This window comes from Aythya fuligula, chromosome Z, assembly GCF_009819795.1.
Source record: "Aythya fuligula isolate bAytFul2 chromosome Z, bAytFul2.pri, whole genome shotgun sequence".
NCBI classification, from domain to species: Eukaryota; Metazoa; Chordata; class Aves; order Anseriformes; family Anatidae; genus Aythya; species Aythya fuligula.
Window position 1 is genome coordinate 24347489 of NC_045593.1, and position 27885 is coordinate 24375373.

General features: G+C 43.0%; 1 protein-coding gene across 1 annotated transcript; it reads left to right on the top strand.

Moving 5' to 3' along the window:
* The first annotated feature begins 863 nt into the window (after nucleotides 1-863).
* On the top strand, nucleotides 864-25024 carry SLC30A5 (solute carrier family 30 member 5). Its single transcript, XM_032206136.1, has 16 exons — nucleotides 864-989; nucleotides 1853-1975; nucleotides 3773-3839; nucleotides 5182-5267; nucleotides 11000-11087; nucleotides 12664-12751; nucleotides 13969-14045; nucleotides 14648-14818; nucleotides 15449-15737; nucleotides 16095-16303; nucleotides 18129-18286; nucleotides 18930-19059; nucleotides 20114-20345; nucleotides 21731-21957; nucleotides 23817-23945; nucleotides 24587-25024. The coding sequence occupies exons 1-16, from the start codon at nucleotides 916-918 to the stop codon at nucleotides 24755-24757; spliced, it is 2319 nt and encodes a 772-aa protein (XP_032062027.1). The 5' UTR covers nucleotides 864-915; the 3' UTR covers nucleotides 24758-25024.
* The last annotated feature ends 2861 nt before the right edge of the window (nucleotides 25025-27885 follow it).

The window sequence follows — 27885 nt, forward strand, 5'->3', positions numbered from 1 at the left end:
TTTTTTGTTTTAACCCGGGCACAAACCCCAGCCAGGGGCCTGAGGAAGGGCCCTTGGAAGTTTCCTGCGGGTCCCAGGGGGTGCAGGGAGCAGAGGAGGGGTGTGTGGAGGGGCAGCTTTCTGCTCTGCTGCATGCAGGTTTCAGCCTGGAGAAAAGGAGGCTCAGGGACGACCTTATCGCTCTCTATAGGTACCTCAAGGGAGGCTGTAGCGAGGTGGGGGTTGGTCTGTTCTCCCACGTGCCTGGTGACAGGACGAGGGGGAACGGGCTTAAGTTGAGCCAGGGGAGTTTTAGGTTGGATCTTAGGAAGAACTTCTTTACTGAGAGGGTTGTGAGGCATTGGAACAGGCTGCCCAGGGAAGTGGTGGAGTCACCATCCCTGGAGGTCTTTAAAAGACGTTTAGATGTAGAGCTTAGGGATATGGTTTAGTGGGGACTGCTAGCGTTAGGTCAGAGGTTGGACTCGATGACCTTGAGGTCTCTTCCAACCTAGAAATTCTGTGATTCTGTGATTCTGTGCGCTGCCCGAAAAAAAACGAGCTGAGGAGACAAAGAACCCTTCCAGTTTATTTTGCTGATGCTCAACGCCCACTCCGGTCCGTTACGTTTCCGTTTAACGACCACTCCCCCACACAACCCTCACGCCCCCCTCACACCCAAGATGGCGCCCCCCTCACCCCCCCGTTTCCCGCCTTAGCCCCGCCCCTCCCGCCGGGCCTCCATGACCCTCCCCCACCCGCCCCCCTTCTCTCCCCCTCCCCTTCCCGCCGCGCAGCGCTGACCGCTTCCGGCGGCCGCTGAGGTGCGCGGCGCATGCGCAGAGCGCGGCGGCGGGGTCGCGGAAGCGGGCGGGCGGCCGAGGCTGAGGCGCCCCCGCGGCGGGGGAGGCCCGGGCCGGCCCGCAGCGCCCCGCCATGGAGGAGAAGTACAGCGGGCAGGCCTTGGCCGCCGGCGGCGTCCTGGGGCCCGTGGATGTGCCCAGCGCGCGGTAACGGCCGCGCCGGGGGGCAGGAGGGTGAAGGGACAGGGCCTTGGGGAGGGGGATGGGGGGGGCGGGGGAGGCAGGGCCTCAGCCGTGAGGTGTTTTGGGGGGGGTGTGGAGGGAGTTGGGGGGGAGTGAAGGGGGTTGGGGGGGTGTGGAAAGGGTTGGGGTGTGTGTAGAGGGGCGTGGAGGGGGTTAGTGGGTGTGTGAAGGGGGTGTAGAGGGGATTGGGGGTGTGTGGAAAGGATTGGGGGGTATGGAATGGGGCTGGGGGGTGTGTGGAGGGGTTAGAGGGGGTGTGGAGGGGATTGGGGGGTGTGTAGAGGGGTGTGGAGGGGGTTGGGGAGGTGTGGACAGGGTTGGGGAGGCATAGAGGGGTGTGGAATGGGGTTGGAGGGGTGTGTGGAGGGCATTGGGGGTCTGTGGAAAGGGTCAGGAGTGGTATGGAGGGGGTTAGGGGGTGTGGAAAGGGTCGGGGGGTGTGTAGAGGGGTGTGGAGGGGGTTGGGGGGATGTGGAAGGGGCTGGGGGGTGTAGAGGGGTGGGGAAGGGGCTGGGGGGTTGTGGAATGGGGCCAAGGGGGATGTGGAAGGGGCCGGGGGGGTGTGAAGGGGATTGGAGCTGTGCGGAAAGGGTTGGAGGGTTGTAGAGAAGTGTGGAAGAGGTTGGGGGGGGTGTGGAAGGGGTTAAGGGAGTGTAGAGGGGTGTGGAGGGGGCTGGGGGGTGTCTGGAGGGGGTGTGGAGGGGTTTGGGGGTGTGTAGAAAGGGTCAAGGAGTGTGTGGAAAGGTCTGGGGGGTGTATAGAGGGGTGTGGAGGGGGTTCGGCGTGTTTGGCAGTTCCCAGTGCTGATTTTGTCCTGTCTCCCACAGGCTGACCCGGTATGTTGTGCTGCTGTGCTTCACGAAGTTCCTGAAAGCCGTGGGGCTCTTCGAGTCCTACGACCTGCTGAAGGTGGTCCACCTCGTGCAGTTCATCTTCGTGGTGAAGCTGGGGTGAGTGTGCCGGGGGAGGCGCCTGTCGGGCGCAGCACGCTGTGGCTGTGGGGCTCAGGGTCCGTGTCAGGATCGTACTGGGCGCTGTGTTGTTGTGGAGTGATCAAGGAGGAAAGGACGTCAGGTGGATCAAGGAAATGTGCTGATCACACCAGTGTTTTTCTCTCTCGTCTGCGCTTGTAATAATTTCAGAAGCTGCAAAAGGCTACTTAAGAATTGATGATTTGTGATGGTACTGGGTATAGAAAACTTAGGTGTGTCCAGATTTTCTTAAGAAGTAAAAGATGAGTGCGTTCCTGTACAACGTGTATTCTTGTAGATCTTACAAGCTTCGACTGATGTTTTTCCCTGATTGACAATTAAAGTGTAGAAATTGATAGCAAATATACAGAACCAGCCTTTGATAACATACAGGCATGGTCCTACTTCATGTTCAGCTGATACAATGTGGAAAAGCATTTCTGTAGGTTGGCAGCACTGAAATGTTTGGAACTTCATTTCCTCCCTTTTATTTCAATTTTGTTGACATTTTGGGGCTTTTTAGTAGTGTGTTCCCAAATAGCATGGTCTTTTTTTTCCCCGATCACAGTTGAGGAAGTAATGTCTTTTTTTCTGTCATTTCTAACAGGACTTTGTAGTCAGCATTCAGTATGTGAGGAGGTCTTTGGGTGTATGCATTTTGCTAACAGAAGGTACATTATTACTATTGTACCAACATTCTCATAAACATTTTTCTGAGATCAGTTATTCTGGGTTTTGTAAACCAAGGGTAGATTTATTTGAGCATGGTATTGCTAGATTGCCAAGGGAAGTGGTTGTCCTGTTCTGCCCTGCACTGCTGCAGCCTCACCTCAAGTACTGTATGCAGTTTTGGGCACTGCAACAAAAGAAGGGCATAAAACTATTAGAGGATGTCCAAAGGAGGGCTGCAAAGGTGGTGAAGGGTCTAGAGAGCAAGACGTATGAGGAGTGGCTGAGGTCCCTGGGTTTGCTCAGCCCCGAGCAGAGCAGGCTGAGGGGAGGCCTCATGGCGGCCTGCAGCTCCCTCACGAGGGGAGCGGAGGGGCAGGCGCTGAGCTCTGCTCTCTGGGGACAGCGACAGGACACGAGGGAACGGCATGGAGCTGGGACAGGGGAGGGTCAGGCTGGGGGTTAGGGAAAGGCTCTGCACCCAGAGGGTGCTTGGGCACTGGGACAGGCTCCCCAGGGCAGTGGGCACAGCACCAAGCCTGACAGACTTCAGGAAGCATTTAGACAACACTCAGATACTTGGTCTGATTTGGGGGTGTCCTTTGTGGAGCCAGGAGATGGAGTCAGTGATTCTTGTGGGTTCCTTCCAATTCATGGCGTTGAATTGGATTCAGGGCCAATTCAGAACAGGTCATTGACTGTTTCCTGAAGATCTTATATGTAAAACTGACCAGAACCAAACTTACCACAGAACACTCTTATTATCACAGAATTTCTAGGTTGGAAGAGACCTCAAGATCATCGAGTCCAACCTCTGACCTAACGCTAGCAGTCCCCACTAAACCATATCCCTAAGCTCTACATCTAAAACTTTTTACTAGTCAACTACTACTACTAAAACTTTTAAAACTAAAACTACAACTACTACTAAAACTTTTTACTCATCAACTTTTTACTAGTATCTGAAAAATACAACTGAATAATGTGGACTTTTAGTGAAAAATAGAGGAAGCTCTTTTGTAAACAAAGTGTGATATGAGGAGAGCTGGTTTGAATAAGAAGCTAACTGCTAATGCATTAATAGAGAAAACTTTCTCTTTTTAACAGGTCTGCGTTTTTTATGGTTTTATTTCAAAAACCATTTTCTTCTGGAAAGGTTGTAACCAAGCGTCAGGTGAGTTGACATATGTAATAGTAGTTCACATCTTTGTAGATACTCCTGACAACGTGGCTCTTATCAGAAATCACTCAGGAAGAGGAACAAAGGTTCCTCCACTTGGCAGATGTGGTTACAATTTCCAGAAGTATGTAACTGACTTCTTGTCTACTGCACTGTAAAACGCAATCAACATTTTTAGCTTTTGTTAGTTCCCGTAGATAGTTTGGCAAAAGATTGGTCTTTGGCTCCATGCACGCATTTATTTATATGAGGATTGGATTGCTGAAAAGAGCTTAGTTGGCTCAGCAGACTTTGACAGTCCCAAACAGCAATTTCCGGTCTGCTGGGGTGTCAAAGTGCTCCAGCTGTGCTTCTCCAACCCACCAGAGTGCTTTCTGCAGGCAGTGTTACAATGAGGTCGAGTCTAGCTGCTCTTAAGAACCATGTGGAGTTCCTGAGAAGTAAGAGCAGGGCTCAGACTGCAATCTATTCATTTGTAAGAAATAATTTTTTTCTACCAGTCCCATATTCATCTTGTTTGCATATAGTTGTGTATGCAAAAACTTGATCTATGCTTAGTTACCGGAATATGTACTAACTGGATATAATCTGAAGGATAGCCTCAGAAATGTTCCAAATTTTAACTGCTTTCATGATTAGCCGTATGTGGTAGAATTTTAAAGTGAACAGAAATAAATTGCATCTTTGATTCGTGTTCAGAAAATCTTTTTATGGTTTCATTTTTGCTTAAAAGTAAAAAATAAAAATAAATCTTAAAAAATGAATTTTCAAGATGTGATGTTAGTCATAGGGAGTTTGTTTCATTTAATGCATTTCCAAACTGATTTTTTTTAAACTGGCATTTAAAGTTAATAACGTATTGAATAACTGAATTATAAACTTATGTGTTAAACTAAGAATAGTTTAACACATGCATAAATATTTGTAAAATTAAGGTTTTAGTTTCTGTATCTTAGATGGTTTATCTAGTGCTGTCTATGTTTATCAGATAGGTACCTGTCAACAATGCTAATTTCTAAACGGACTTCAATTTTTTCAGTATGTATCTAGAATGCTCTTTTTTTTTTTTTTTTTTTTTTTTTAAGAGTTCTTGTGAGAGCTGTATCATACAGTCTAGTACTGTGGTAGAAAATAAATGCAAAAATTGTCCCTAATACGTTTAAACGGACCTAAGCTGCCTGGCAAAGTAGATAAGAAAAAAATAATTGTACTCTAAATTTTGCAGAACTTGCAGAGTATATGTTTTCCCCTGTATTTCTACAGCTGAAAGAATGTCTATGACATGTTTATTTTGAAACTGTGGAGAAAACGATAATGAAATACCTTTCTTTTGCAGTGGATCAAAATTTTTAAGCATGCCATTGTGGGATGCATCATTTCACTCTTGTGGTTTTTTGGCCTTACTCTTTGTGGACCACTCAGGTAAATATATATTTACTGTAAACAAGGTTTTGTCTTTTTAAAGTAATTTTTGTTATCTTTTCCTCATCTTTGCCTTTGTTTTTCACTTTATATCTGTCAGCCTGTGTTGCCAGCATTGATTTATTTTTTTTAATGGACTTTCATGGTTTTTCCTGAGTCTGTTTTACTTGGGAGAAGTTGCATGTAATTTTCTCCAGAACTTTTCATTTTCTTTAGTCATTGTTGGACAAGATTCCAGTGAAATTCTTGACAATGCTTAAACCATTGGTGTGAGTGATACAGTAAGTTAACTTCTACTGAGTGTGGTTTTCGTTGTTACCTTAGTGTTGTTTCTGTAACCCCATTTCTGCTACATGTAACCGTTTGAAATCCATGGCTTGACAGCTAGTGACAGGAGCTTGTGTTACTGTGCCAGGTGACTAGAATTCATTTCCCCGTTTATTGCAGGGTACTGTTTTAAGTCTGTGGTTGTATGGTTAGCGCGGCAGTTCGCGCAGGAAGGGCAGAGCGCTCCCCCTACACACAAACAACACAACAGCCGTAACTAGGCGATAATGGTCGCCACCAGGCACGGCGCGCTCTCCAGAAAGTCGGTACACACGCAGACCGACTACCCGTTAAAAAATGCCGCAGTTCAGGTCACCGGATGCATGGAGTGTCTGAGCCTGTTGCTGCCATCGGCGGGAGGCAGAGAAACTGCGTGCGTGAGGTGCGAGCAGGTGGATGACCTGGTCCGCATGGTGGCGGAGCTCAAGGAGGAGGTGGAGAGGTTGAGGGCCATCAGGGAGTGTGAGCGGGAGATAGACTTCTGGAGTAACTCCCTGCAGGGCCTCAAGGGGAGGTGCCGGGGTGAGACTCCCCAAATGGGGGCGGACCCCCTGCCCTGTCCCCGTCGGGCAGAGGGAGGGGATCTGGGAGCTGAGGAGGAATGGAAACAGGTCCCTGCTCGACATCGCAGGCGATGCTCTCCCCTTCCGGCCCCACCTTCCCAGGTGCCCTTACGCAACAGGTTTGAGGCCCTAGAGATTGAGAGGCCGGTGTGTGAGGAAGGGGTAGCAAATGTTCCCAGGAGGATGCCTGGAGCGAGGAGGTCGACTCCGCACCTCAGGACTGCCTCCACCAAAAAAGACAGGAGGGTTATTGTTGTTGGTGACTCGATTCTTAGGGGAACAGAGGGCCCTATTTGTCGGCCGGACCCTACCCGTAGGGAAGTCTGCTGTCTCCCTGGGGCCAGGGTCAGGGACGTTGCCAGGAAGCTTCCTAACCTGGTACGCCCCTCTGACTATTACCCCCTTTTGATAGTCCAGGCGGGCAGTGATAACATCGAAGAGAGAAGCCTCAAGGCTATCAAAAGGGACTTTAGGGGGCTGGGTCGGTTAGTGGATGGAGCGGGAGTGCAGGTGGTGTTTTCGTCCATCCCTATGGTGGCAGGGAGGAGTTCAGAGAGGACACGGAAAGCCCACCTGTTAAACACGTGGCTCCGGGGCTGGTGCCAACGCAGAAATCTTGGGTTTTTCGATCATGGGGCACTTTACTCAGCACCTGGCCTGATGGCCGCAGACGGGTCCCTATCTTTTAGGGGAAAAAGGATCCTGGGCCAGGAACTGGCAGGGCTCATTGAGAGGGCTTTAAACTAGGTAGGAAGGGGGATGGGGCTGAGGCTAGGATTGTTGGGGCTGTGCCAGGGGGAACAATGGCAAGGCCGGAGGATAAGGCAATGGCCCAGCTGAAGTGCATCTACACCAATGCACGCAGCATGGGTAACAAACAGGAGGAGCTGGAAGCCATCGTGCGGCAGGCAGGCTACGACTTGGTTGCCATCACGGAGACGTGGTGGGACCAGTCTCATGACTGGAGTGCTGCAATGCCTGGCTATAAGCTCTATAGAAGGGACAGGCAGCATAGAAGGGGTGGTGGTGTGGCTCTCTATATTAGAGAGTCTTTCGAGGTTGTAGAACTCGAGGTTGGGAATGACAAGGTCGAGTCCCTTTGGGTTAGGATCGGCAGGGACAACAAGGCTAGTGTCCTGGTCGGGGTCTGCTATAGACCGCCGAACCAGGATGAGGAGACGGATGAGGAATTCTACAGGCAGCTGACAGAGGTTGCAAAATCATCAGCTCTTGTACTCGTGGGGGACTTCAACTTCCCTGACATATCCTGGAAGCACAACACAGCCCTGAGAAAGCAGTCTAGGAGGTTTCTGGAGAGCGTGGAAGATAGCTTCCTGACGCAGCTGGTTAGTGAGCCTACCAGGGGAGGTGCCCCGCTAGACCTTCTCTTCACAAACAGAGAAGGACTGGTGGAGGACGTGATCGTCGGGAGCTGTCTAGGGCAGAGTGACCACGCAATGGTGGAGTTCACTATTCTTGGCGAGGCCAGGAAGGGGACCAGTAAAACCGCTGTATTGGACTTTCGGAGGGCTGACTTTGAGCTGCTCAGGACACTGGTTGGTGGAGTCCCTTGGGAGGCGGTTCTGAAGGGCAGAGGGGTCCAGGAAGGCTGGGCGCTCTTCAAGAGGGAAGTCTTAATGGCGCAGGAACGGTCTGTCCCCACGTGCCCAAAGACGAGCTGGCGGGGAAGAAGACCGGCCTGGCTCAACAGAGAATTGTGGCTTGATCTTAGGAGGAAAAAGAGGGTTTATAAGCTTTGGAAAAGTGGGCAGGCCACTAAGGAGGACTTTAAAGAAGTAGCGAGGCTGTGCAGGGACAAAATTAGGAAGGCCAAAGCTCATCTGGAGCTCAATCTGGCTACTGCCGCTAAAGATAACAAAAAACGTTTCTATAAATACATCAACACAAAAAGGAGGACTAAGGAGAATCTCCATCCTTTACTGGATGCGGGGGGAAACTTAGTTACAAGAGATGAGGAAAAGGCGGAGGTGCTCAATGCCTTCTTTGCCTCAGTCTTTAGCGGCAATACCGGATGTTCTCTGGATACCCAGTACCCTGAGCTGGTGGAAGGGGATGGAGAGCAGGATGTGGCCCTCATTATCCATGAAGAACTGGTTGGTGACCTACTACGGCACTTAGATGTGCACAAGTCGATGGGGCCAGATGGGATCCACCCAAGGGTACTGAGGGAACTGGCAGAGGAGCTGGCCAAGCCACTGTCCATCATTTATCAGCAGTCCTGGCTATCGGGGGAGGTCCCAATCGACTGGCGGCTAGCAAACGTGACGCCCATCTACAAGAAGGGCCGGAGGGCTGACCCGGGAAACTACAGGCCTGTCAGTTTGACCTCAGTGCCAGGAAAGCTCATGGAGCAGATCCTCCTGAGAGTCATCATGCAGCACTTGAAGGGGAAGCAGGCGATCAGGCCCAGTCAGCATGGCTTTATGAAAGGCAGGTCATGCCTGACGAACCTGATCTCCTTCTATGACAGAGTGACGCGCTGGGTGGATGAGGGAAAGGCTGTGGATGTGGTCTACCTTGACTTCAGCAAGGCTTTTGACACCGTCTCCCACAGCATTCTCCTCAAGAAACTGGCTGCTCTTGGCTTGGACTGGCGCACGCTTCGTTGGGTTAGAAACTGGCTGGATAGCCGGGCCCAAAGAGTCGTGGTGAATGGAGCCAAGTCCAGTTGGAGGCCGGTCACTAGTGGCGTCCCCCAGGGCTCGGTGCTGGGGCCGGTCCTCTTTAATATCTTCATCGATGATCTGGACGAGGGCATCGAGTGCACCCTCAGTAAGTTCGCAGATGACACCAAGTTAGGTGCGTGTGTCGATCTGCTTGAGGGTAGGAAAGCTCTGCAGGAGGATCTGGATAGGCTGCACCGATGGGCTGAGGTCAACTGCATGAAGTTCAACAAGGCCAAGTGCCGGGTCCTGCACCTGGGGCGCAATAACCCCAAGCAGAGCTACAGGCTGGGAGAGGAATGGTTGGAAAGCTGCCAGGCAGAGAAGGACCTGGGAGTGATGGTGGACAGTCGGCTGAATATGAGCCAGCAGTGTGCTCAGGTGGCCAAGAAGGCCAACGGCATCCTGGCTTGTATTAGGAACAGCGTGACCAGCAGGGCTAGGGAGGTGATCGTCCCCCTGTACTCGGCTCTGGTGAGGCCGCACCTCGAGTACTGTGTTCAGTTTTGGGCCCCTCGCTACAAGAAGGACATCGAGGTGCTTGAGCGGGTGCAGAGAAGGGCGACGAAGCTGGTGAGGGGCCTGGAGAACAAGTCCTACGAGGAGCGGCTGAGGGAGCTGGGCTTGTTCAGCCTGGAGAAGAGGAGGCTCAGGGGCGACCTTATCGCTCTGTATAGGTACCTCAAGGGAGGCTGTAGCGAGGTGGGGGTTGGCCTGTTCTCCCACATGCCTGGTGACAGGACGAGGGGGAATGGGTTTAAGTTGAGCCAGGGGAGTTTTAGGCTAGATGTTAGGAAGAACTTCTTCACTGAAAGGGTTGTGAGGCATTGGAACAGGCTGCCCAGGGAAGTGGTGGAGTCACCATCCTTGGAAGTCTTCAAAAGACGTTTAGATGTAGAGCTTAGGGATATGGTTTAGTGGAGGGCTGTTAGCGTTAGGTTGGAGGTTGGACTCGATGACCTTGAGGTCTCTTCCAACCTAGAAAATTCTGTGATTCTGTGATTCTGGTTGAATTGGGTAGCATTAGTGCACATCCCCTGCATGAAATCACTTATGCTCTCTGTTAGCATTAAGGAATAACTAGCAATAAGAGAATGACAAAAAAACAGTAGTATGTTAGAAAAGTATCTTTCTTTAGAGGGAAAGTAAAGCCTTAAATGATATATTTTATGAAGTTGATGATTTACTCTCTATGCATCAGAAAGCATACTTAAGAATAAAACCATTTTTTTACTGAAAGGAGTGTGAAGCCTTGGAACAAGGCTGCTCAGGGAAGTAGTTGAGTCACCATCTCTGGAGGTATTTAAAAGACGTGTAAATGTCGTGCTTAGGGACAGGGTATAGTGGTAGACTTGGCAGTGGTAGGTCATCAGTTGGGCTTGGTGGTCTTAGCGGTCTTTTCCAGCCTGAATGATTCTATGAATAATAGGATTTCTTTAAGAAATATTGTAGTGCCTTTCTGAATACTAGGTCTTCCTAGCATTTTGCCTTCCAATAGCATGGTCCCTGGTGGGTTGTAATTGTGCAAGGAACAGCTGAAAATGTTGGTAAATTTGACAATGACTGTTACTCTCATGTTCTGCCCTGGAAAGCTGTTGATGCAGCTTGTTAGTCAGCCTACGCTACCTGAAGGAGAATGTGTGCAAGTCAGAATTTCTTGTTTTCAGTAGATAAAAGGTTCTGAGATTCCATAAGCTACCTAGTAGATTATCAACACTTCAGTGAAGGAGATGTTAAATGACAGGACAGGGCCTCTTTTTCAGGGCACCAGAAACTTTATTTTGAGAATACAAAATGTGAATTGTAATGGGAATAACTTTTCCATCTTGAGCAAGTTACTACTGTCTTGCATTACTACAAGGAAGTTACAGTTTAAAGTAGTCCATAAATGCATATTTTTGATCTGTTACTTGTCTTAAGAAGTTCTTTTTTTTTTCTGATGTATTTGGATGTCACTGGTTAGACCTCTTGCAGGTGGAGGCAAATAGATCTGCAGTTATCCTTTTGAGCTGCTTAAACTTGCTGTTCGAACAGCAGGATAAATCTCTAACCTTGCTGTCACTGAATTTTAGCTGAAATGTATGCTGTCAAGCTCTTGAAGCAAACTCCTTTAAATGGAGGTGGGACCTGAGTGTTTATTTCACTTTTTTTTTTATAGGACATTGCTGCTATTTGAACACAGTGATGTGGTTGTGCTATCACTCCTTAGTGTCTTGTTCACAAGCTCAGGTGGAGGACCAGCAAAGGTATTTAAATACAAGTATTACTTTACCCAAAACAAAGAGTGCTTTAGACCAATTTTCGTAGTAGCTGTGTGGTTTTTTGACCTTAATTTTTGCACCACAGCATTCTTTGTAAATGGATTTGGGGTTCAAACCAATAAAAGGACATACATGTGTGCAGTGGTCTTGGCCCTCAGCCACTGACAGCCGCGACACAGATTCCTGCCTAACCTACTTGGTATCTGAAACTTTTCACATGCTTTATTTTTCTGACAAAAAAGTTGTAACTGCTTTAATTTGTGTATAAGGCTGCATCTGCTGAATTCTTGGCCCTCCCTTTCACTTAATCAGATTTATACATAAGACATCTTTTGTGTGAGTCCCGTCACACACAATTTCAAAAGATACTGTGAAATCATGCCTAATCAGCCTTAAATGGAATAAACTGATCCCAGCATTTAGCAGTCTTTGGTCACTTTCATTCAAAAACAGTGATGGCTGAAGGAAAATACCTGCTGATGTTGTATGCTTGAGGCTAGAGGACTTGCAGTATAAGAAAAAGTCTGGATTTTGACTCAGGCTTTTAGTTTCAAAATTGCCTTTTAAGTTCTACTGGAGTCCCAAAGATGTTCTAAGGTTTTTCTTAGAGTAGCATCAACAGCACAATTATCTTATGATGCTCTATCACACCCACACACCTCCTCAAGCTGAGATTGTTTAGGGCATGCAGCATGAAACTGTTCATCAAAAAGATAAATTCTTTCTCCAGCCATTCACTTCAATGGTAAGCTTAGAGCTTACCCTTCAAGAGAGAAGTTCTTTGTGAATCTGTATCTTAGTAGATTACACCTAACAGTTAAGCTGCACATCTAAGATAGCAGAAACATGGGATTGAAAATCCTGTCCTCTGAATGTTTCAGCTTTATGAAGGGAACTGTGGTAAAAGGAAGTCATCCAATTTTCCAAAACAATATTGTGATTGCTGTGTTTAAGTTCATAGGATGAATTGTAATAATGGCTTTTAGCTGTAGGTCAGTGTTTTGCCAAGATGATGAATACCAAATTTGCAGTATTTTAAGTCAGGGTAGACAAGTAGACTTCTCAGGCAGCAGGGAGTTCATAATCACTTCTGTCTCTTCGTCATGAAAGCACTTGCAGAGCTCTGATTTCTTAGAGCCTTCACACAGGGCTGTAGCCTTTACCTCCCCTAGGACAAAATTCTACAGTTTATCAATTAGATCTTGTTTACAGCTCCTTGATACTACACAGAATATTAAGGCTTAATATACGGCTTAAGTAGCTATACATTCTGACAGGCAGAAATACACTGTAAAGAAAGAAGCAAACATCTGAAGTTCGTAAGATTCAGTGTTCTTGTGTGTTAGAGTGGTGATTTACCCTGGGTTATATAACAAATCTAGAAACTGGAATAAATATGAAATTATGTTGTCACAGTCAGCTTCCTGCAGAAATGTTTCTTTCTTCATGCTTTTCTTACTGAACTAAAGTATGCCTACATTGACAGGGGGGTTGGGAGGGAGAATTCCTACAATTTTTGACATTAATCTTTTACAGCATACTGTAACTGTTTTTCTTCCAGACAAGAGGTGCTGCATTTTTCATCATTGCTGTCATCTGCTTACTACTTTTTGATAATGATGACCTCATGGCTAAAATAGCAGAGCATCGTATCCTTTCTTGCTGTGTGTTAAGAACAAGTGCTTATTTCTACTGAAGCCGGGAGAATAGAATGCTAAGTGGAATGCACCAAATTAAATATACTTGTATTTTTCTTGATAGGAATCTGAGCTTACAAGAATATTACAGCATAAGATTTTACTTCACATCTAAATGCTGGTATTTGCAGATGAATGAATGGCACTGCTTGCTTTGCCGATAAAATCTGTGGCTGTGTTTTAAGTTCAGTAGTAGTTAAAGGCTGCCTTGCCCTTTGTACATATCAGACCACTGAGGATTGCTTCCTTGGTCAGCTTTCCTTTTATAGAAATTCTGTACATAGTGGCTGTAGCCTCAGTGTGTGCAGTAAACGATTGGCAGCCTGCCTGGCAGCCCTTCTGTTATATTGAGAAAAATTGTACTTGTGCTCCAAACCTAGCTTCCAAAGCCACTAAGTATGTGAATTCTTAAGTTTCCAACAGGTCTCAGCATAGTGAAGCCTACTGGAAAGAGGCGTTGTATTTAAGGGTGAAAAGTAACAACACAGTCATAGCAACGACAGTAAGGTGAAAGTAAACTTTCTTGAGGAAGGGTGAAAACGTGGAATTACAGATGCAAATGGTATATTCAGAAACAGTATTGATTACTCACTTAAAACTCAGTTAATTAAATTGATTGTCAGAGTGCCTTTTAGTAAGTAGTTTTCCCAAAAGCTATCAGTAGTTGAGTATTTGCTAGATTGTGCTTGTCAATTACTCTTTAGTCTTCTAAATTTTCTAATCAGTGTCTAATTTCTCTTAGTTTTCTAAATTTTAGGTATATATAAACTGAAAAAATACAGATCATGTTTTAGACACATTTTTTATAGATCATAGGCACATTTTTATAAATCATTTTTTTAGACACATTGCCATTTTAGTGCTTTTAGTAAAAACTGAATTTCAATGCTATTGAGTATATTTTTCTAAGTCTCGTTGACAAGATTAATGTAAACTCTGTATCTTGACTGATACGCAGTATTTGATAGTGAACATGTTCTTGTGTTTTAAACTATTATTAACTATTTTCTGTTGAAATATTTTCACCTTTCATGAGTTTTAAGTATCTCCCAAACTTGTAACACTTACTTTGCTTACTTCTGTTTCTGTGGTCTTTTGCTACCTCTGCCTGTTCTTTGGTGCGAGAAAAAAAAAATCATCTAATGAAATACTTCCTTAATTATGTTTAGCTGAGGGGCATCATGACAGTGCTCTTACCCACGTTCTGTATACAGTCATTGCTTTCCTGGGTGTTGCAGATCACAAGGTAAATTACTTCTTGTATTTTAGTAGGGTGATGGGCATTTGAGTTTTATAGGTAAAAAATTCAGCAGCTCAGAGTTCAGAAAAGCCTGAATCAAAACCAAAAAGTTCAATGCTCCCACTCCAAAGTAGAACTAAATGTGCACTATAGTTTTTGCATCTTGACAAAGTTTTGGAAATACTAGAAAGAAGCCAACGTGATATGACCCTTTGAAGTTTATGTATGCTTTCAGCGCTTCTTTTGTTTTATAATGGAGGATGGGTATTTTAAGATCAAGTCTTTTATGTTTTCTCTTTCTCCTCTATGTTGTCCATTGACAATTTGCTGCTGTTGTATGCCAGTTAATGTTATTGTGAATTTTAAACCTCAATTTAAAAAAAAAAAGTAGGCCGTTGTGGATAATGCAACAGTATTATCATGTACATTGATTGCTTTATAATTTATGTATTATTGCTGTAACTAGAATAACAATCAGAGGAAATATTCCATCTTTGTTTTCAGTTGATAAGGAAAACATGTTAACCTTTTTCATGTAAATATGACTTTGTTTAGAGTAAGATATTAGACTCACGAGAAATGCTGGTGGGATCTCTCTGCCTTTCCAGGGAGGAGTACTGCTCCTGGTACTGGCATTGTGTTGTAAGGTTGGTTTTCACATGGCTTCCCGAAAGCTTTCCGTAGATGTAGGTGGAGCCAAACGCCTTCAAGCTTTGTCTCATCTTGTTTCTGTCCTTCTATTGTGCCCATGGGTCATCGTCCTCTCTCTGACAACAGAGGTAAGATATCAAGTACACACTGGCAAAAATAAATCACTTTGCATAATGCTTCTGTTTGTGAAACGCAACTTAAGTGTGTTTTAAAAGAAAAACTTAAAACTACAAAATTTGCTATCTTTATTCTTCTAGAAAGCTGTGATTGAAGTTGTTCCTCTATATTTTGGTGTGTATCTTCGTATGATACCTTAATTTTCTCTTTTATATGATAACATTATTTTCTCTTTTTAGCTTCAAATATATCCTGGATTCTTTTACTAACATTAAACATGGATTAATTACTGTAAATACACATTTTGTTTTATTTTTTCATGAGCAGTATATATTGTAATTGAAAAAACATGTTAATTATGACTTCATGCTTAGACTAGAAGCATAATAGAATAGTGCAAGCATGGCATTGCACATAGCATTGCTTTTAAGCACAGGAAGGTATTTTAAATAAGCTACACAGATGCCTTTGTCTTTCTGTAGCTTGAACATTGGTTTTGTATGATCAGTTGAAAATATTAAAGAACTGATGGATTGATGAAAACACAATGAAAGTAGACTGGATTTAATACTGTAACGGTGAACATATATAATATCTAATGGTGAACAATCCTGTTTGAAATGTGTTTGTTTTCATTGCAGAGTAAAGTAGAATCTTGGTCTTCTCTCATCATGCCTTTCATAACAGTCATCTTTTTTGTTGTGATCTTGGATTTCTACGTGGAGTCCATATGCTCCGTCAAGATGGAAGCTTCCAAGTGTGCTCGATATGGATCCTTTCTTATTTTCGTTAGTGCGCTGCTTTTTGGCAACTTCTGGACACATCCAATAACAGACCAACTTCGAGCTATGAACAAACCACCACACCATGAAAGCACAGAGCACGTTCTTTCTGGAGGAGTGGTAGTGAGTGCTGTCTTCTTTATTTTATGTACGTACTTATATTTCTCTTTTAATATATCTGTTATCCATGTTTCTTTGAAGCCAGTAAAAAAATGGCTGTGTGCAAAATGCTTCTGAATGAGCTTTTTATGGATTCCTTTGAATAAAAAGAGCCTGCAACATTGTCCCTTTACCATACAACCAAAAATGCAATACCCATTTTTGTTGTGGAAGTGATGATCTGATCCTACATACCAGTGAAGTGTAACGGTGAACCTTAAGATGAAGTTGGCAATCATTCTGCTGCCTTAAAATTTCTAGTAAGCTTTGATTGCTGATAAAACACATTGTTTCTAAGCTTCACAGCTGTTTCATAAAAACAAAAACTTCAATACTTTCTTTGCAGCTGCCAATATCCTGTCATCCCCCTCCAGGAAAGGGCAGAAGGGCACACTTATTGGCTATTCCCCTGAAGGCACTCCTCTGTACAACTTCATGGGTGATGCAATACAGCAAAGTTCTCAGTCATTACCCCGGTTTATTAAAGAGTCACTGAAACAGATCCTAGAAGAGTATGATTCTAGGCAAATCTTCTATTTTCTGTGTCTAAATCTGGTAAGTCTTCTTGCGTTTGTTTTTTTTTTTCTATCTCAGTTGTACAGTATTAAGAGTTACTATTTAAATGCTTCCCATGATTGGTTGTTTTTTGTTTTGCTTCTGATGACCCTAGATACAGTATTTTCATTAGATGGAATCTTAAAATAGAAGAATTTTATGCTAATCGTGTAGAAAGTGGCAGGTTACACTGATCCTTTGTCACAATGGAGCACTCGTTCTATGTGTAACTGTTACACCAGTAACTAAAAACAGGTGTAATAGTAACAACAATTGGATCCTGTTCAAGATGGAGGTATCTCAATGTTACCAGTAGACAAGCTGAAACTATTAAGGCCTTCCTGGCTGGGAATGGCAAAATAGTAAAGAGTGGGATAGAATAATGTCATTTTGGACCAAACAGTTTTCATTTCTAGCTTGTTTATCATGAATAGGAAAAGGCCATGAAGTAGGCATGAATCTTTAATCTGCAGAGATCTCTGTTCATTCCTTGGTTGTTATCCAATAAAATGGGGAAAAGTCTGAAGTATCCATTACAACTTTAAGAAATTCCATTATGAAATGTAAAAGACAGGAAAGGAAGTCTGTAGGCAGACCAGTTAATAATAGTAAATCATGCGTATGATAGTAAATCATACAAGGAAGATGTTTGTATTAAAAATGTTCCTTTGTGTACCCTTCTCAAAACTAATTCCTAAGATTTAAGCAGTCAACTAATCAGGGAAGAAATTTTTTACACAGCAGGGTTCTAGGATGTAACTGGGAATAGCTTCAGCTGCATTTTTTAATAAAATCGATTTTTTTGAATTCTCTCTGATTTGGAATCTGGAGAAGAATTGATAGCAGTTAATTTAGTCAACTATTGGTGATTGTAAATGGCTACGTATTTCAGCCACTCTGATGCTGATCCTTGATTCTTTACACAGTGCTCAAGCTAGCCTAACAAGAACAACTACCTTCCTTTAGATTTTTATAAGTTGACAGGTTGTATACTTTATATGTATATAAATACACACACGTATATAAAATGAAACGGGTGTTCATAGGAGGTTTGGATTCAGATCCCAGAATCCCAGAATGGTTGAGGTTGGCAGGGCCCTCTGAAGGCCAGCTGCTCCAACCTCCCTCAAGCAGGGGCACCCAGAGCAGGTTGCACAAGACCACATCACAGGTGGCTTTTAAAGATCCAAGAGGGGAGACTCTACAACATCTCTGGCCAACCAGTGCCAGTGCTCCATCACCTGCACAGTTAAACAGTGTACCCTTATATTTAGACAGAGTGATGGAACTTCTTTTTCTACTATTGAACTTTTCTATTGAACTTTTTTATTTTTCAGTGATTTACAACAGCTTTTGAAAACTGAGTCCATAAGTGGCTGACTTGAAGCTATTGTGAAACTGCAATAATTACACCCATCCTGAGTACTCGTTTGTGTAGAAACTTAAAAGGAAATGTGTATAAACAGAATTGCTTTCTACGTTCATGATAGATCACATCAAAGTAGTTACACTGTTTTGTGACAGTGCTTAAAATTTTGTCTGTATCGTATTAGTTTAAAATTCTAAATGAAAACATATAAGTCCTTATTTATTCGTGTATCTAAGGCTTTAAGGGAGGGTTGGTGCAAGAGGACCCCTTCATAGACTTGGAATATATCACCTGTTTTTCTTTAATTGGAGGAGAAAGAAAATGTTCTGGAAATATTTAGAATGGTACCTTTTGAAAACTAGCAGGCATGCTATGAAAAGAATTTCTGGCTGGCTGCCAAGACATTAAATTACAATTTAATCTTCACGGAAAAATTCAAACTTTTCTTCATTTTAGGCTTTCACTTTTGTGGAGCTTTTTTATGGAGTATGGACCAATAGCCTTGGTCTTATATCTGATGGATTTCACATGCTTTTTGATTGCTCTGCACTAGTGATGGGGCTTTTTGCAGCACTGATGACAAGGTGGAAAGCAACCCGTATATTTTCCTACGGGTATGTATATTAACTTCTTTAATGACTACATGAAAATTATCCTACTTGCTCATTTTCAAAATGTCCTACTATAACAGTATGTTTAATATTTTTTAATTGTGTGTGCTTCTCTGTTTTTGTGTTATTGTTTTTTTTTTTTTGCTATCTGTCATTTCTGTTCTCCTGATCATGACATTCCACTCCTATCCCAGCCTGAAAGTGCATGAAATTTCTTTAGTGTTAATCTCTACAAATAAATCTTTATCGATGTGAATAATATTTAGTAATTGTATCATTGTATTTATGTATGTATTTTATAACAAAAATATGTTGAAAGTTGATGTTCATATGGGGATTTCACTTCCAATGACATAAGTAAAAATTGTGCCTAGCCATTTAGCAGCTTGGATTCCTATGTTTGTAGCACATATTACAAAAAAAATGTGTTATTAAAATTGTGCTATTGATACATGGACAGTTGTGAACTATTGGTCAGAAATAAATAGCTAAGCTAAAATCAGCTAAGGCTTGATTTTGTGGCATTGAGAGGAAAAAAAGAAACTCAAAGTTGTATTAGACATTTTACAACTTCATTTGTTATTACTTTGAAATTTGTTCAGGATACTCGTTCTTTGCTCTCAAAAGTGCTTACGTTGGCTTTCAGATATGGACGTGTAGAAATTCTCTCTGGTTTTATTAACGGCCTCTTCCTGATGGTAATTGCTTTCTTTGTCTTCATGGAATCGGTGGCCAGACTGGTAGATCCGCCAGACATAGACACAAATATGCTAACTGTAAGTTGTGTCATTACATTTGAATGTTGTTTTGCAGTTGATGGTCCATTTATGCTCATGCTTAATATTAAAGAAAAAAAAAGGGACTAAAGTTGTATACTCAAGATCTAAATTATGACCTGACCCTTTAATGCATAATTCCTTCATTTATCAAATTTGTAGTTATTGACTTAGTTTTCTGTATGACACACATGTGAATTAACGTGTGTCATACCAGAAAACAAGATGCGTTTTCACAATGTGTGTGTGAATTTTACCTACGTAAAAATTGAGAACTTTTTTTGTAGGTAAAATTAGAGGCATACATTGCTAGAGTCAGGGCCTGATTTTTATTTTTGTCTTTCTAATCTTCAATGTTTGTCCCACTTTCACTACCAATTTTTCTGCTTGGAGGTGGGGAGGGTGTTACCCTCTGTACATGAGTCCTATTTGCATAGCCAAGGAGAGATCTGGTAGCCCCCAAGCAGGACTTATTTAGCTCCTGTATTAGGTAGAATTACAGTATTTTTTTCAACAGAAGTATAGAATAATATGCAGACAGATAAAAAGCACAACTCAAACAGTAATGCAGTAATTGTATTAACTACTACTTCAGTTAACTACAATTTTAGGTGACTGTACATGTCCTAAATATTCTTAGACTTTTTTTTTTTGCCAATGAATGACACCAGAGCAAAGCTTGTAGCCAAGTCACATTCTCTTTTTGAAAGTAAATGAAACCAACCCCTTCTTTGTCACAATTTTTGGGTGTTAGGCTTTGCATTTTGGTGGTAGTTGGTGGGTGGGATTTTGGGGAGGAGTAGGAGGAATTGTATTTTATTTTTTTTTAGAGGAAAATATAATTCCTTGGAAACCAGCTGTATGCTTGTATGCTGACATCTTGCTGATGAGGAGCCCACACCGGAATAATCCTTCTGTTCATGTTAATGCTTCCAGGTTTTTCTTAGTTTAGGTGTACAGTGTTTCTGATTACCATGTTCTAGGAAAAGAAAAAATGAACACCTGAACACCTAGCAAGATGTAGTGACGTTAAAGGCTTCTCTCCCTCTCACAGCCAGTCTCTGTCGGAGGGCTGATCGTAAACCTTGTTGGTATCTGTGCCTTTAGCCACGCGCACTCCCACGGGGCTTCTCGCGGAGGCTGTCATTCACACGACCACAGCCATTCTCACCACGGGCATGGCCACGGCCACAGCCACGGGCACAGCCATTCCCACAGCGACCACGGCCACAGCCATGGACATTCCCACGGGTCTTCTGGAGGAGGCATGAACACCAACATGAGAGGCAAGTACGGATTGTTAAACCATAAGTGACGTAGGTGTTCTCCAGCAGAATTTATAGATTTACATAATCAAACCCAGTACTGCGTACCATTCCTAAAATATTCCTCCAGAAGTGATCTGGCAATCAATTAATGTGGTATACATTAATTTCTCAAAGTGTTTTTTCATAAGTGAGTTTGACTCGAAGAAATGTAGCTTAAATTGTTTCTTCACACAGCTCTCTCAGATGTGGGTAATACCGAGGGACCAATAAAAAACATTAATCTACAGTCTTAATAACTAGTCATCATAAACATTACTGAAAAAAATCTGAAGTTGTTATTTCAGAGTTCCATCTCAAAATGCAAGTAGAAGGTCTCTGTCTATAAAGTTACTGCCATACTTCGATGTGTCATGTTACAACTGATTGTAAATCACTGGGGGGAAGGGATAAAGAAGCAGGAAGAGCAAATGCAGACCTGGAATCTGGGATGTGAAGCAATATGCTTCTGTTTGGATTTAAGAAGATAAAGTGGTAAAGATGAAATTTTGTTTTCCAAATTTAAAATTGGAAGCTGATGACAGCAGTATATTTAAAATTGCAGAATAGCTGCTGCTTAGAATCTTCTTCCTTTCTAGTGAGAAGGTAGTTCTGTAGCAACTGTTTCACTTACAAAAATCTATAAAGGAATGGGCTTTTGTGTAAACTTGTCGGAGCACCAGCGTTTTAGCTAAGAGACTGATGTTTCATTGATTATTTTCCATCAGTCATAGTTTAGTTGACTCCTCCATTGACAGATATTTTTGTGAAGTCTGCCCATACTCTTTCTTCCAAATTCTTGTAGTTAATAAGCGCTAGTTTTAGAAATGCTTAAAAATTACTTTTTCTGTACCATTTGAGTGTACACTGGAAATAATGCCCACGATTAATTATTCTTATTATTTGTAGGTAGACAATATTCTTATAAAATCTGAACAGAGTTAGCATACAATAAACAATTGATAACTATCAATAGTAGCACTCCGGTGCATTTCCAGTGATCTTTTTTCTCCTGTTGAGGAGCAGTGTGTACTGATTCTTCTAGAGGGAGTAAAATGATGATGCTGTATAGTAATAATCGCACTAACAATATAAAGCTGCATTTACATTTTGTTTAATTTGTAAAAGTCTGCCTGGATTATTGTACTGTAGAGTGAAAATGCGGTGTTTTTTTAACATTGATTTGTGATTAAACATTAGGAAAACTAAATGTTTTGTTTCATTTTGTAGTAGTTTAGGCAAATGGTTACCTTTTCCTACCTTAAGGGATAGTACTACAGTAAAACCCACTGTGTTACCACTAATGAGCATATATGTACATTTTAAGCACAAGTGTTCAACTTAATCATTCAGTGTTTTGTTTTCAGGTGTGTTTCTGCATGTGTTAGCAGACACTCTTGGCAGTGTTGGTGTTATCGTATCCACAATATTTATTCAACAATTTGGATGGCTGATAGCTGATCCGCTCTGCTCTCTTTTTATTGCTACATTGATTTTTCTCAGTGTTATCCCACTGTTGAAAGATGCCTGTCAAGTGCTTTTGTTGAGGATACCTCCAGAACAGGAGAAAGATCTGCATGCTGCTTTAGAAAAGGTCAGAACTAAAATTCAAGATGCTTTCATATACAAACATGTGAAGCTGTGCCTTAATGCTGTGCCTTAAAAAAAACCTGCTCACTACACTCAAGCAGTTCAGCTTGAGAGCTTCTGTTGTCCAAGACAACTTTATGTCTCCAGTTGTTTTAAATCTACTTGGTAGAGATGTGACAGGACTAGGAGTTCTACTGAATAAAGATGTTTTGTAACAAAAAAAAATTACCAAATTGGGTTTTATTCATTGGCACCATATATTGTTTTTTGCTTTTATGGATAGCATATGATTTGAGAAAAGTATGGTAGCAGTGTAAGAAAGGTGTAATGCTAAGAAAGTAACAGCAATTCCCAAAAGGTGAGAGCTGATGTGTACAATTCAGGTTATAGGATTTTATCTTGAGCCTGTGATAGATTTTCTTAGTTGTCCCATACCATGAAGGACATGCTGGTTCAGAGTAGGTAAGATGGGAAAAGTAATGCTGTTTTCGCTAATTAGCTTCCTCATTCTAATGCATTCTCCTCCTGCCTGCCATGCTAAGGTATCTACTTTGAAGCAGTAATTAGTCTTCACTGCTGGCTCAGTATCTGCCCAAAATCACACTGTAAATTTCAGCATGGAGGGCTCCTTGGTGTCAGAGAACTGAAAGAGGGAGAGATGTGTTCTTGTCTGTGTGAAAAATGAAAGAACATGTGGAAATTGGTCAGGAAAGGCTTGTGTCACGAAAGAATAGTGAGGTGCAGGTTGGAATGTTACCTTTTGAGTAGAGAAGACAAACTAGTTTTGTGAGACTGGGTGAAGAAGTACTTTTTGAAAAGTTGAAAAGCAAGTAATTAAATAGCAGGAAAACCATTTAAAAATTGCATTAATATCAGCTGATACAGTTGTCGTGGGTTGGCTGCAGCCAGGTATCCACACAGCCACGTGCTTGCATTCCCCTACAACCACTGCGACCCTTAGTGGGTCAGGGAAGAGAAAAAGAAGAACAAAACCAAGCAAACTCATGGATCGATATAAAGGAAGTTTTACAGGTGCAGGAAAGTGTAGTGATTGGGAGGAAAGCAAGGAATGCGAAGGAAATCACTCATCTCTTCCCACAAGCAGGCTGATCCCCAGGCAGTCTAAGCAGTGGCCACTTTGAAAGCTGATAACTTCCTTCTTCCCCTATTTGAGTCCTTCCCCTGTCTGAGGTTTTATTCCTGAGCACAATGTTATAGTATATAGAACACCCCTCGGCCAGCTGCCCCTGCTGTGTCTGCTCCCAGTTTCTGGCCTCGCCCCAGCCGATTTGCTGGACTAGGGGCAAAGCGATGGAATCAGAGAAAGCCTCAACAATGTGCAAGCACTGCTTACCAAGAGTGGAAACACCAGTGTGTTATTGACACCGTCTCGGCCACAAATCCAAAATAAAGCATTGTGCAGGTCTCTATGAAGAAAATTAATTCCATCTCAGCCAGACCCATCGCAAAGATCAATTTCAAAAAATTAGGAATTATGGAAGTATGTTTCCGCACAACGTACAGCTATGATATCCTGGATAGTGTGGTAAGAGATGCCCTAGATATGCTGAAAAGGCCAGGCCAAAGTTGGTCTGTCTGTTGATGTTATTGTGACCTGAACAGTTTTTTTTCTCATCCAATTTAGCATTATACTCTGCAGGGTTTTCCTTTGGTTTGACTTCTAACTTCTTGACAGTAGCAAGGTGGCCTTTAAGTGCTGCATTATTTCTGTGTGTGACTTAGGTCTGCCATAAAGCTTTGTTTCTGACTGAAATACTTGCTATCAATATGAATGTACATGCACAAGTTTAAAAAGTGTTCTTAAAATTAATTGTTGCTAATGTAATTTATTTTTTTTTACAGATTCAAAAAATTGATGGGGTCATATCCTACAGAGATCCTCATTTTTGGTGTCACTCTGCAAGTGTTGTGGCAGGTACAATACATGTGCAAGTGGTCTCAGATGTGATGGAACAACGAATTGTACAGCAGGTAAGGTGCAAGGTTTCTAGACCCTATTCTCTTAATTTTTTACTCTGTATCCTTATTTCAGTCATAGAGTAAAGTCTGAAGCTGCAGTTTTTGATCATTTTTGTAAACTACTGTTTACAAAAATTACTATGTTAACATTTCAGAGATGGTCTCTAATGTTTGGCCTGCCAGCTTGGAATTGTTTGATTGACCTAAAAGGGTCACGTGCTAAAACTGCTAAACAAAACAAAAAAGAGGAAAATAAAGAAAAAAACATTGTGAAATTATATCTACTGTGAGAAGAGGAGGAGGAGGTTAGGCTAGTTTCATGTTTCAAAACAGGCACTAAGTGAGAACTAGGGGGTTGTGAAGGCTAATCATGGGTTTGTTGCTTGCTTACTAATTTTTTCAGCCTTGTTTTTGTCTTTCTCAAACGCCTTCAAAAGGAGTTTATTTCCTTATGCAAGGCACTGAGAATATGTGTTATGCAGAAATCACAAAGCTGTGTTCTATGAAGCAGGTCTTCACTTTTCTGGGAAATTTAAATTCTTTATGATAATATATTTTTAATATGCAATATTTCATATTGAGAATATTGGAAAGTATTGTTAGATGCATATGAAGTGTTGTAATACTAATGTTAGCCATGATGTTTTATTCAGGTTACAGCAATTCTGAAAGATGCTGGGGTAAACAACCTAACTGTCCAAGTAGAGAAGGAAGCTTATTTTCAGCATATGTCCGGCCTCAGTACAGGATTTCAAGACGTCCTTGCAATGACTCAACAATTGGAATCTATGAAATACTACAAAGATGGTACTTACATCATGTGACAAAAAGTTGTGTTATTCAAAGGGTAAATGGTGAAGCTGCAGGATTCCATATCTGTATTATTTTTGTCAGGAGGTCTTGCACATACCTGTACAGAAACAAATGTACTATACATTTGATTTTTTTAAAGCATTGTATCTTTATTAAGATCGGATCAAGATGCTTTTATAAAGGAAATTAGGACTAGAATATTTGCTGTATATGTGAGAATAATGGAAATCTTATATACTGTACATGATGTTAATAAAACAGGAATCTTGGCACTTGTGGATGAGCATGGATATATTCTGTACTTTCTCTTAAGTATGGTACGTCATGATTGTAAATTTGTTAGCGGGGGAAATGGAAATAGTTTACATTGGAATATAAACAAAATCAGCTTAAAATTATTTTTCTTCCAAAAACAGTTGGAAGACTGAATAAAAAATATTCATGTATTTATTATGGGGGGTAAAAAACTAAGCTGAACACAAAGTCAAGTTTTTGCAGAGTTCGTTAGGAAATAAATATACAGTTTTTATGTTTTGTCTCTTCTTTTAACGCTGATTTCTAAACTTAATTTCACTGAGTCAGAGCAAATAGTTGTTACCATTTTAAATTTGTATCAAATTACCTTTTTTAAGAAGAGAAATCCACTTTTGCATCTTTTCTCATTAACAGTTTAACTGAGATGGAAACATACTTTTTAAAAGCCTGTAATAGTGTGTCATTGTAGCCCCCACCTTGAGCTGTCAGTGCAGGAGCTGCTTTCAGGTAGGGAGTTTGAGGATGTGCTTGTATTTATTTGGGAAAGGTTGATTTATTTCGCTGGGGAGGGGGCATCTGCACTGCCTGCACTGTTTTGGGTGTGTGAGGCCTCTGGATCTCAGCTTCGTCTGTTCACAGCAGTTCCGTGTTACACGGTGATTAAATGTAGCTGAGCTAATTACAGGAGGGGATTTGCCTCCCTGGACCACTGCCCAGAGGTGATGATTTGGGGCTGTTTCTCTGCGGCACCTCCCAGGCCTGCCGGTTCACGTTCCCTTTGCTCTGCTGGGCACTCCTCTGCCCCACACTGTCCTGCAGGACATCAGCAACCGCGTCACTGAGCCCCCACTGCCAGCTACCCCCAAAAAGCCGCTGACAGCTTGTGGCAGGCTGCTGGGCATCACCAGGAGAGCCGTCACCACCACTGCCCAGCCCGGGCCAAAGCCAGCAATCAGGAAGAGGCTGCTGAGGGCAGCCCCCAAGAAGAGTGCATCACTGGCACCATCGCCAGAGACCTGAGCTCAAGCAGCAGCCGTGAGCCACTGGGCTTGCCCCCATGCCCTCTGATCTGCCACCCCCCCTTTTCCTTGCAGCAGGAGCCCACAGCCTCATCTTCCACAGAGGGACTGGCATGTATCAGCATGAAGAAAATGGCTGTGCGAGGCAACTTCTAATGCGTTGCTTGAAGTGGAAGATGTTGATGCAAAAGATAGTAGCAACCCAGAGTTATGCAGCGAGTATGTGAAGGACATCTGTAAGTACCTGAAAGAACTTGAGGTTGGTAGTAGTACTAATAGTAGTTCCAGCTACAGGGACAACGTGCTGACGCAGGGAGTCTGCCTGTCATCATAGAGGGAGCTTGGGGATGGCACTCATTTTCGCCTGTGGATTTTCAGGAGGCACAAGTGATTCCTCAACTGAAAATGCTAGAGTTGTGACTAGATATAATAATCTGATATATAAGGTACAATATAAGGTACGATCATAGAATCACAGAATATCCCAAGTTGGAAGGGACCCATAAGGATCATCAAGTCCAACTCCTGGCACCACACAGGTCTGCCCAAAAGTTTAGACCATGTGACTAAGCGCACAGTCCAATTGCACCAGCTAGCGATGCCGTGCTTGATGCACCCCAAGGTAAGGTTGGCCTTCACGGCTGCCAGGGCACACTGCTGGCTCATATTCAGCTTGCTGTCAACCACAACCCCCAGATCCCTCTCTGCGGGGCTGCTCTCCAGCATCTCATCGCCCAGTCTGTATGTATAGCCAGGGTTACCCCGTCCCATGTGCAGGTCCTGGCACTTGCCTTTGTTAAAATTCGTATATAAGACACAATGTAGGATACAATAAAACTGAAGACATGTATACGACATCCCAAATTCGCAAATTTGACAGGAGGTGACAGTTCTGCAAGCCCTGTACTTTCATCTGGGTCGTCCTCTCTCTATACCCTTCTTAAGAAGAGCTTTGAAGATTGCTGAGGTAAAGCTGAAAACAAGTGTTCTTTATGCAGTACCTGGAAGTTGTAATACTTAACTGTGGAAGCTTGTTATAATGGCTCAAAACTTCCATATGAGCCCAAAAAGTATTGCAGCTGTTTGCCTGCTTTTAGTCACTTGAGTCTAGTTAACCAAAGTTAAAATGCTTGATACTGCAGGTGGTCACTAGACCGCTATTAAAAGCATATGAGCAGCCTAATACAACTCAGAATTGCTCTGTGATTAAGCCATTTGAATTTCAAGCCTACAGCTTGAAAAATGTTTAAGAAAGTATTCTGGTTTGACTAAAAGGCAACTGAACAATGCAGGTGAGCGTGGAACAACACATTCTGTCCAAGTAAATGCTGGAGCTATCCATTCTGGACTATGCCGTCATCGGTGTCCTTCCATCCAGGATGGCAGCTGCTGCTTCCTGCTTGGCTCTGAAACTTCCCAGTGGAAGCCAGTGGGTAAGTCATGCTGCACCTGCAAGCACGGACTTGGATGCACAAGTTTAAAAGGCCACCCCGGGACAAGTGCATGCAGGCCTTTTGCATCGCTTGGGGGACAGAAGTAGGGTGGTGACTGTTAGCTCTCCCCCATTACCAAGGAGGCCAAATGTTCAAGCCCAACATGTTCTAGTAGGCTTGTCTAATAACTTCCCTTCAGACGACAACTCTGCAGTACCACATGTCCTACAGTGAGAGTGAGCTCGTCCCAGTCATGCCACACTTGGCAAAGAACGTAATTCTAATGAGCCAGGGCTCTATGGGGCATGTGGCAAGAGCTTGTCGGGGATGGTGGGGAGTGTGCTTGGCTAAGTGTCAGCGCATGGTGCTCTGGGGCTGTGTCGGCTGTGACCTGAGCCATCAAGCTTGGATCAGCCCTGCTTACTGCAGCTG